Source organism: Sitodiplosis mosellana, unplaced genomic scaffold, assembly GCF_009176505.1.
Source record: "Sitodiplosis mosellana isolate CC-2019 unplaced genomic scaffold, AAFC_SMos_1.0 Smas_scaffold_6226, whole genome shotgun sequence".
Classification (NCBI taxonomy): Eukaryota; Metazoa; Arthropoda; class Insecta; order Diptera; family Cecidomyiidae; genus Sitodiplosis; species Sitodiplosis mosellana.
In genome coordinates, this window is record NW_022601467.1 from 12,046,272 (window position 1) to 12,057,741 (window position 11,470).

The 11,470-nt window shown below is 35.9% G+C and overlaps 1 protein-coding gene across 1 annotated transcript; it reads left to right on the forward strand.

Moving 5' to 3' along the window:
• The first annotated feature begins 502 nt into the window (after nucleotides 1-502).
• On the forward strand, nucleotides 503-9,506 carry LOC129578017 (uncharacterized). Its single transcript, XM_055466050.1, has 13 exons — nucleotides 503-864; nucleotides 5,056-5,337; nucleotides 5,745-5,829; nucleotides 5,911-5,964; nucleotides 6,048-6,082; nucleotides 6,179-6,202; nucleotides 6,843-6,920; nucleotides 6,988-7,143; nucleotides 7,687-7,721; nucleotides 7,910-8,032; nucleotides 8,151-8,184; nucleotides 8,300-8,341; nucleotides 8,434-9,506. Exons 1-13 carry the CDS (start codon nucleotides 817-819, stop codon nucleotides 8,503-8,505), a joined length of 1,068 nt encoding a protein of 355 aa, XP_055322025.1. The 5' UTR covers nucleotides 503-816; the 3' UTR covers nucleotides 8,506-9,506.
• Nucleotides 9,507-11,470: the final 1,964 nt, after the last annotated feature.

Below are 11,470 nucleotides of genomic sequence, written 5' to 3' on the forward strand. Positions count from 1 at the left end.
ACTAAAGAAGTGAGCGCTGCTTCACACGTTACCAACCAGGCGATCAAAGCCCAAATGACTATGTTGTTTGATGCATGCACAACACACAACACACGGCGACAGTCGCACCGACGCGGCATACAGTTTTGAGTTTTGAGTCGTTTTTTTCGTGTATTTGCTTTGCTTTTCTTTCGGTTCACTTTCCATTGCGCGCGCTGCAAACTCCAAACGAGCGAGAGAAGAACAGGCACACTCTCGCTCGCAAAAGCATCTATCTGTGGCAAGAGGACGGAAATGTGTGAAATTTTATTTGATTACCAACCAGATGCCTTCGACGCAACGGTCTCACTTCAACACAAACCATTTCGGATTCGATTTGCGCATTGTTAGATTTGATGTTATTTATGTTTGGCTTGGGCTGATATTTTATGCGATTGCTGGTGCTGCTACCACCGCTGCAATTACTAACATTCACGTGGAGTAGTGGAGGCAACGGAGTATATAAAATAAGATGAACCAAACGGTTTCGTCAGTTATTAGACCGAATCAAACGGTCCTGAATGATACTGCCATTTTCCCAGTGAATTTTTACGAAGAAATTCAAACAGCAGCGCAGACAATCCAAAACAGTTTCGATTATCGAACGCATGAAGTCTGTTCTCCAGTGAATGTGTATGCCTGTGCATAACGGATAATTCAAAGACATTTCCAAATATATTTTTTTGCGACAAACCGTTGAAGTGTGCATTTTACTTGCAGTCTAAAGTTGAATTTACTTAGTTTTTTTTTAATCAAAAAAAGGATATTCAATGGACTGAGTTTTAGAAGCATTTGAAAATGATAATCGATTACAAGGAAAATTCTACGATTTCGATCGTAAGGATGGTCAGTGTCCAACCACTAGATTCTCTAGTTTTTTTTTTCTTCATTAATTTGAAATTGTGTTGTGTTTGTGGTCATATTACACGAAATTCACAGGAATGTACTCCTTCAAGAGCCCACCATTTTCTCCCTAAAATTGGCGATTGTTGAAAGTGTGAAAGCATGTGTTCTAACTACAGTTATAAGTGTTTTTTTTATCCGTAATATCCAGTGTCTGTCCCGCAGTTTCTTCATAACATTTGAATTTAAGAACCGTTGTTGTTGATGAAAACGGACGTATAATTTGCCTGTTTGGATTTGCATCGGAGCTTCGTTTTTGCAAAAACACATCATTTATTTCATCAGCATTGTATTTGTTTAGTACCTGGACCCAAAGGATCGATTTTAAAATTGTTTGAATCGATTCAAAGGAAACAAGGAATTGGGTATCGAATTTTATGTTTTATGTAGATAAATGTGGTTTTTGCAGGTTTCCTTCTCTTGCATAGAAATCTTTCATTGTGAGAAGATCTTGGGGTACCGAATAAGATTCATTGCGACTTCCATGTTTACCGTAATGCAATACGACATTTTTTGTACATAAACAGAAATTCTGCACATTTTTTTCTCCAAAAACTTATTCATAAGCAATCGGAATTTTAGATAATAAGGCACTTTGCGATTTGTAATTCATCACTCTTGTAACTATTTTAGTACCTATCTAAAATGTTCAAAAGTTGAAACACATAAAATATCGAAGTAACACACTCAATACGCTGATTAAGATATTTCAAATCAAAAGATGAGATGTGCCAATTTCAATAAAAAAAAATTATCATCTCCCAATTGTCAAGGTGAACATTTTCGAGAAAATCAGTAGAAATGGAAATAATTGCAGATATCACAAGAAAGCTTGAAATTGCAACCTTCAAATTCGTTTCTCCCAAGCAAAAAAAAACGACATAAAACACATTAAAACCACACACAGTTCGTGGGTCACACCTGGCCAATGTCGATTTTTTTAAATCACCATTGTTGGGTTCACATTCCACAGTAATGATGCGATGGACTTCATTTTACTACCAAAAATCTCACATGAATTTGATGCAAAATTTCATTAAACGCGCTCGAGAACATGTACAAAAAACAGCCTAATTTCCATAGATTATGAGAATCGTTTGTTCATAATTAGACGAGACAATGCAAGTACATGGAAATTTCGTTTTTCTTTTTTGACACGAAAGTGGCTTGTTTGTCTGATCCAAATTGACGTTCCATAGGATATGATGAGACAATAGTACAACCAGCCAATCTCACTCTATATCAATGGACCATCAAATGTGAACGACACAAAGAATCCACGATTAATTTGAATTTGCACACATAAAAAAAAACGCGACGGGCGACTGTACGTTGAACTCTTTTGCCATGAAAACACTCATGTATGTTTTGATTTTTTTGTCTCTCAATTCGTTCATTTTCATATCAGTGCAATGTCATGTCATTCCCTTCAACCATAAATTTTCGTAAACATTTCCCTGATCGCATCAGGTAAAGTAACTGTTTTCATTTTCATTTGCAATTGGAAATGACGACGACGAAGACGACGACGACAGCAACGGCCAAGATGAAAATAGCAAACAAGTCATCGAAATCGCGATAAACAAACGAGAAAAAAAACGGAATCAGATGCCATATACCTCTCTATGTCACCTTTACGCTTTTGCACAATTGCATGGAGAGAAATATCATCACGTAATCTCCGGAAGTATGTCATTTCAAATGACTTCGACAAACGGCATGAGAATTTTGCAATCGAAATGTTCAATCCGAAACAATTGAAATTCGAAAAGCGAGAAATGGAAAAGCACAGACACACTCACATACCGGCAGAAAACTGTAGACAACCACTATTTGAGCAAAAATATGCAAAACAACAGCACAGATAGTTGTGTCTCAAATGTCGTTATTTTCTCATTGTTACAAAGGAAAATACATAATTCGCTGTTGATTTGGTTTCTGAGACGATCTGTGCCGTGCCGCGTACATCGTATCGAATGGGAAAATCCAAAGCAGAAAAAAAAACTATGTGTGAATACGTATCGATCAGTCAATTTGTCATTTTTTTTCCCATTGATTGACGAAACATAAAAGAGACATTGATGTGACACATTATATTATATTCGACGGCATTGGCGGATCGGATCGAGTGATGGTGAAATTAATTTCTATTTCAGCAAGATGACCATATGCGTGCGCATGCAACTGACAACACATGAAAGAAGACGCAAAGAAAAGATACATGGCCATTGCAATGTCCGCCCCTTTTTTTGTCTGACGCGTCTGTACACCTCTATTCACAGCTCTGCATATTTTTTTTCTCTCTTTTGAGTAATTACAGTGTCTTGCCACATATTTCGCATAATTTGGAAATGAAAGAGGAGAAAACTCACGAAATATTTCTTCTGTCCGTTTTCTCCCTGTCGCGGACTCATCAGTCCATGCACACTGTCTAATCGTTTAGCAATGCAAATATATTTCAATAATTTCACAAAGCGCCAAATTACATAAAACCAATGGCAAGGGAACAGTGAGCAATTGCTCAACGTGGTCATGATTCGTGTCGAATAATTCAATTAATGACCAAATGCGCTGACCATATTTTTTTTTTCTCTTTAAATTCGTAAACTTCTGTTTCAGTGTATCGTTGATATATTGATTTGGGGCCATTGATTCATCAGAAGAAAGAAAGGCAGAAAAAAGCGCGCACATACATAAAGCATCAACATTGTAGTTGGCATGCACTTAATAAGAGAGAGAAAAAGGTTATTTCTTTTGTTTTTTTTTGTGATTTTCTGTAAGTCATAGTGAAATGCCCTTCAGTACGTGAGTTCGTTGCGTTATTTAATTGAAAATTAAAACACTAAAAAGAGATGATGAAAAAAAGCAGCAGCAGCAGCAACAACAACAACAAAAGATATCTCATTCGCGAAACGATGTACGAAAACAAAAAATTAGAAACACTGAACTATTTATAGAGGTTGAATGATTGCTGGTGGTGTTTTTCTTTCTGTTCACAGACAAAAATCAAACAATACATTTATGATACACTTATTCTGTGTAAAAATTCTCCAATAAACACGCGTGATGAAAGCTAAGGTACGAGAGCTTCGATGTGGACAAATACCAGCGAAGATTCTTCAAACACGTACAGCGCAGCGCGCATGCATTTATGTGTAATTTACAGCGATTAAAGTGTGGGAAATTATATTTTAACACTCTATTTAAGAGCCGACGATGAAATCACTGAGGAAAATGAACGATGACTCGAAATCAAGTACGAGTCTTTAACATGTACATAGTTGCCTGAACGAGGCAAGGTGTGCGCGCTCTCGTGACTGAAGAGCAACAGCGCGGCAACAGCGACAACAACAATAACAATAACAATAGCAACAGCCACCTAGATGACTTTTTGCCTTTATCGCTGAGAGTAAAAGCAGTCAGAGTACATGCAATAATATGATGCTGTTTTCCAATTTCAACGATGAAGTAAGAGAATTTGAATGCCTTCGGGTGGATTACAAGCAAATATAAAATAACGATCGCACTGAAAATGGTATAAATCTTCATGTGCCTCTTTTTTTCTCTCTTCTTTCTTTCATTTTCATTCATTTTTGTGTTTCTTCTGTGAATTTTATGTCAATGAATTTTGCACTTGGATACCGTCATATTACAACGCGATCTGAAGTCATCGTTTGTTATGGTTGTTATTATTGTCGTTTGTAACCATAATTCAAAAAGCATATTTAATACGCTTCCGGATCGGATTAGTACAAAAAAAAACACGTGTTTTCGCCTTTTTTGTCCGACTGTGTTGTGTTTGTGTGTTTGGTTTGGTGAAAAAAAAAATTTATATTCATAAATTCTGCTTCAATTTAGTTCATCGTTTTGAGCTTATAAATATGTACTAGCTGAAATGGTAACATTTGTTTGGGAGCGCTTTTTAAAATATCACAGCGAAAGTGATAGAAATCGAAGTGAACACAACAACAACAGCAGAAAAAAGCTTAATGAATTCTTCCTCCTGGCGGGCATTTCGTTCGAATTCCTGTGAATTTCGTGTTTTTAACCAATTTAAAACTCATTTTCTCAAGTCACACGAAATTTTCACTTCTATTCTCACTTTCAAATTCCAATTTGTTTGCCACAATTTAGATTCTGTTGTTGACCGTGTTTGGTGCCATAATCTCATCTGTGCTCGCATATGAAGACTCTTATTCGAAGCCCGGCAGTGGAGCTGATTTTTCGTTAGATGCGAGCGGTGGTTATCCCGATTCAATCGGAGGTGGTGGTGGCGGCGTTGGCGGTGGCTATGACTACACGCCACAACAAAACTACGAACATCATGATCATCACGAGCATCATGAACATCATGAACATCACCCAGAACCACCAAAAGGTCACTGGGAACAAAAAATTAAATGGAAGGAGGAATGGGTAATTCAGAAGTTTGCCATCATTTTAGTTGGTTTTTAAATCATATCGATCGGATCCTCCAATTCGAATACTATCAGGGTGGCTACTGAATAGCAAAATCCCTTCAGAACAACGAATTTTGGCTACATACTCCACTTTGTTAAATCCATTCTATTACAAATTCTTGCAGTGTTTCTCCTCAGATTTTGATAGATAGTTCTGATAAATATTACGACTAAACACTTGAGAATATTTCAGATACATTCATTTTGATATATTTACAACCTACTTACATCAGTTCAGAATTTGCAAATAGTCATTTTTTCGTACAATTTAGTTGATTCCCAATTTCTTGATAAAATATTTGCTTTTTGGTTAAAAATTGCGATAAAATCTGGATTTAATTCATTCCACCAATCGTCAATAAGGTCAAGGAAGTGAAAACGATAAAAAAGCAATCGCACGAAACGAAATGGAAGAGCGTTTCCGTCCCAGTCTGGCAATCAGTGGAAGGTAATGGCAATTAATAAACTAATTACTCTCAATGTACACTGAACAACGTAAATGAATAACTAAATAATTAATTCAATGTAGTTCCCGTGTGGAAGGAAAAGCGAACGCCAGAAGTTAAAGTCATAAAACATCCGGGTGAGTTGAAAATCGTCATAACATTTCACATAAGATTTACAGAAATGGTCATAATAATTTTTACCTTTATCCAAAATATCCAGTTTGGAAGGAGCGTTTAGTGCCCGCTTGGAAAGATGTGAGTTGATTTGATATTAAAGAAAAATGATTCCTTTCATTGGATTTGAAACCGTTTTATTTACATTATGCTCTTTTCATTTGTTTCCTTTTTTAGGTAAAAGTGCCCAAATGGAAAAAGGTAACAGCTAACCTTTCATCATAATCGATTCAAAATGTAAATGGAAACATTATAATGTTCCATTACATTTAATAAAGGTCATGTGGAAAGTATCTGTACTAACAACATTCTTTCTCTGCATGAAAGTTATAATAGCATTTTGATTATTGTGTCGTAGAATGTGATGTCACTGGTGTGTGTATGTGCGTTAACAAAATGAGCCATTTAATTTTCGTGTACCATATAATGAAGCGACACTTTCCACCTGAATTACACGCTAAAAATTATACCGATTAAACGAAATAATTTAACTGAAAACGAATAGAAGAAAGAAAAAGAGAGAGAGAAAAACGAAAGAAAAACCTGCACGAATCGGTTACATAGATCTGTTTTGGTTCTGCTTAATGTCTACAAAGCGATTATTATTTGTAAGCCGAACATAATGACCGCGTGCCTTTCTTCGATTTCTTTCTTCTCTCTCTCTCTCTCTCTCTCTCTCCCTCTCACACACACACTAACTCGAACACACGCGAGAGCTATGCTCATTCATTAACTCAAACCAGAAGTAAACATCATCACAAAGAAATATCCGAGTATCTAGTTGAGGTAGGCAAACCTCCGCAATTAACTACTTTAATCATTTGTTTGCGTCTTTTTCAAGATAAATAAACCAATTTGGGTCGAAGAAAAAAAGGCTGTCTGGCGCGAACATAAAGTCGCTGACTGGAAGCAAACCTGGGTATTTGGACTATCTTTTAATGAGCTTTCATTGTGAAAATTGTTTAATGGTCATTTGAAAATTTTAGGTTCCTGATTGGGTAAAAATGGGAATTCCTGGTGAGAAATTCTTAGGTAAAGACAAAGACGGTTGGGAATACACTAGTCACGATTTATGGCGCAAAAAAATGATTTGGAAACCCGAATACAAAAAAGTTTGGCGAGTAGAAAAGAAACAGGAATGGGTGAGTGGTATTTTTCGTAATGACTCGATTCAGTTCTACTTCCTTCGCATGAAAAAAATGCGAAGCATTAAAGTATTAGCTAGGGGTTTCACGCAACTTGAAATTCATCTAAAATTTCAATATTTCTCACTTTTCTCCCACATTCTCTGGGATTCACCAAAATCCGTATTATTTCGAAATATTTCAAAATTCACCTTGAAAATTATGTTCTGGAAGTGGGTTTTGGTGGATCTTCAGGATGGATCAGACTGGGTTTGACAATGCCCTGGTCCATCCTGAGGATCCACTTCCAGAACCAGGAGTGGTTTTGAACAATCCTGAGGATCCACCAAAGCCCACTTCCAGAATTTTTAGATTCAAAAAATTCTAAAAAATTCGAGTTTATGAATAAAAAGAAGCAATATCTATAGTTTACACATAAAATGGTTTTATTTCCAGCTATTTAGTAAAATCTTCGGCCTTCGAGTTTGCGTGAAACCCCTAGAGTATTAGTAAAAGCCATAAGTCGAAATATTGTATAATTGATACATCATCCATTTTTAGATACCCGAGAAAAAGCTGAAATGGAAAGAAGAATGGTAAATATATAAATCTATTCAATGTTTTGTCCCAAAAGCCAGTTCCAATAAACCGTCTTGTCTGTACTATGGGATCTATTTCACCCAAGTCCATTTTAAATGGACTTCTTTTTTTTTAGGCAGACACACAATTAAATGACAAATAAAAAAAATGAATTCCAATTAAATGACAAAAATTTCGTTTGTAGGGTACAAGAATGGCATACGGAAAAGCGTCAAATTTGGCTAAAAGAGAAACAACAATTCTGGGAAGAGAAAAAAATCGAAATCACTAAAGTAGAAAAAGTGAAGGTTTGGGCCCATGAGAAAAAGTAAGTATCTAACGCTGCAAATACGAATATACGTTTTTACTATACATTCAGTTGACTCTAATTTGTATGAGATAAATATTCACAAAATACAATATTCAATTTGTACTTTCCTACTTAGGCAAGTCTGGAAGAATGAATGGAAGTCATATGAGGTATTTGAATGGCCTTCATCTTATCTTGATCTAAATTTAAAGAAGAAAAAAAACCACGAAAACAACAATAAACCGTTCAACCAAGTAATGTTCACAACCAATTTCCAATTTTTAGGTGCCAGTGTGGAAGGAAATTCATGTTCCAACGTGGAAAAAGGTACGCACATCGTACAGTCAATCGACAGTGATCGACAAATAAATGTTTCCAAAAATTTGATTAATTTTTTGTTTGCGCTCGCGTTCAATTAGATTTGGAAGCCAGTTACAGAGAAAGTATGGGTCCAAGATGAACATCACGAACATCATCACGGTTGGAATTGAGCATTGAATGTACAATACAAATCAAAACTACGGTGATCAATACGGGAAACAAAAATAACAAGATTCTTCGTGTAAACATGAAATGAAAAAAAAAATACTCTAGCATCTAGTAGATTAGTTACGTTAATGGAATATTGTAAATATAAATCATTAGAAAGATAGTGCACAACACACCTAACACACACATACACAAAACGCATAATGGAAATCATCGGCTTCAAAAAATCCTTATCATCATTAATCTACAGCAACGGCAGCCGCCACAATCGCAACAACATTTTCAGAGCCTACTATATTCCATCATCATTGTCCATTCATTTAATTCATTCACCATTAAAAAAAAGAGCAACACCATTTCATTTTTTCGATAGAAAGCAAATTGAGATTGATGCTATGCGTACGAGCGCCCGCGTTTGTTTACGTTCGAGTCATCAAATTAGTTTAAAATTGCGTTTACGCATCTTGATTGAGCATGACGAAAGACAAATAAGCACATAATTGCACCAAGTGCAAATTAATTCCAGTTTGGTAGAAAAATACGGTGATCAGTATCAACAATCAATTTAATTAAATAACAGATGGGACACATTTGGGTTTTCGGTCAGAGTATACGGTGAAATAGCAACAAAAATCAAAACCAAAATAAAAACAACAACAGCAAATATATAAACAACAGAGATATTTTCACGGAGACAATGTGAAAAAAAGCGGCCATTCGAGATTCAACGTAACTGCGTTCCTCTCTTTCTGTCACTCTCAGTTGCCTTTCTCTAGCACTTCTCAAAGCACTCTGAACAAAGCATTAACAAAACTAAATTTCTATTGAATTTTTCCGCGCCGTATTCGTAATGCGTTATATGATTGTTTCCGTAGTTTTGCTAGATGAGATTTTAAGACTAAATTTATTAGTTCGCATTTTACCATTTATTTGATCAAATCAGATGTACGTGCTTCGGAAAAATGAAAATCCCAATAAATAATAATGAGAATGTAAATCAGCAGCTGAAATCTTTTATTTTTTTTCTCTCAATGTTCAACTCTTGGGCCAATGCCACTTTTAACTTAAAAGTTTTAAGCTTAACTCTTGTGTCAAGTTGTTCGAATTAAAATGTGTTTGTTCTTTTTATCACTGGTTGTAAAAGAAAACAAATGTGCAATAAATCGACGGAGTTTTTTTTTAAGCAGCCTGTAGTTAGTTTTATTGCCATCAACTGGAGAATCGCTTTTTGCGTCGATATTTCAAAAGTTTCGCATCGAATCAAACACGATTCCGAAGTGTGCTGCCATCTCACGGATTGCTTGTCAATCCATATCATAAAACTTTGACTGTCTTCAAATTGACGATTTACTGTGCACAAAGCATTCAACATTGGACGAGCCCGAAAGAATGCTACACAATTTGCTTTGGGAAAGTTGCGGATGTAAATGAAATTGAAAATGTAGGTAAATGATCGGTTGGATTTGCGAACGGAATTGAATAAATTCTTACTGAATGGATTTAGTACGTAAAGCGGCAAAAGAATGCAAGAGAAAGCCATCGCGGTCATTGAATGGACCATTTGTTTTGTTGCGCTTAATTGTTCTTTCCTCTTTGTCGACATCAAAATGCCATTTCATCCATGTATTCAAATGATACGAAATGGATCTAATCACCAACGATCCGATTTAAAAATTAATCATTATGAGCCCATTAATTTTCAGCTATTTTACCGATATGTGTAATACATATATGTTATGATACATAACAATTTCATCGGGTAATTATATTCCACCTTCACTGTGTACACATCGACAGTAGTGAAGCGGTGAGTGCTTTCTTTTGTTCAGTGGGCCACAAACAAAATACTTTCAATTCGCCACCCGGCTCTTCTTAATTCTGATGAGATTAATGTTATCTTCATAACAATGTAATTCGCCTTTTTTGGCAAACATACAGACTGAAGGCAGGAGGAGAGGAAAAAATATATATATATACTAAAACATTTAAATCGGGTATGGATCAAAAAAAAAATTTATAAAGCAACAGAAGAAAAAAAGGAGAAAAGAGAAAAAAAATAACGTGGATACGTGAGTGATCGATACGAAACCTGTTATTTGCTTGACGGAGAAAATGTAATATTATCTTTCTTTTGTTTATGTTATATAATTGGCATATGATGATTATTATGGGCGCTTTTCATATCGAATTAAACACGAAAACCAAAATGAGCGAACGATAAAATGAAAGGCTAAAATGTCGAAGTAATTTTAACTCGGCTAATTTAATGTTTTGACAAGCTACCTCTGTACATTCTGTGTCCATTTAGTAAAAGTGGGAATTTCCTTTGTTCCACATGACAAGCATTCCTCCAGTCTCGATTCTCGAGCCACCGCCATTACACAACTTACCGGTTTACATGAGAAACGTGAACGTCGCCGACGACATTGTCGTTGTCGGTGAACACACGGTTCCGTTTCGTTTCGTTCCGACGCTGTGCTTATTTTCCCCCCCCCGCCCCCCCCCCCCCCGTTCTGTTTTATTTCATGTTCCTATATCCGTTTTTGCCCAAAGAGGCAAACAAATGAAGAAGAAAAGCCAATTGCCTGGCAACACAACATAAATCAAACACACAGAAAAAAAAATAGGTGCAAAATTATTGATAGGTCAAGGATAAAGTTGAAATAAAGATTTTGATCAAATCTTGCGCAAATGAAAGAAAACGTCAGAAGTACAATTGTGCCGTAGAATAAGAAGATGTAGATGAGAGAAAAAGAAAACAATGGAGCTTCAATCAGTGCAGAAAAAATACACACACAACAATTCGATCTAATCGGTAATTTATTTCATTCTGATGTACATAATTCGCTTTGTATTGGGTACAGCAACTAATTAACATATATTCATCATTGGTCGTTTTGCGATGCCGTCGATGCACGTTTGTTTTGTGACTTAGCGCGTCGCATATTCAGACATTGAATTTGAAGC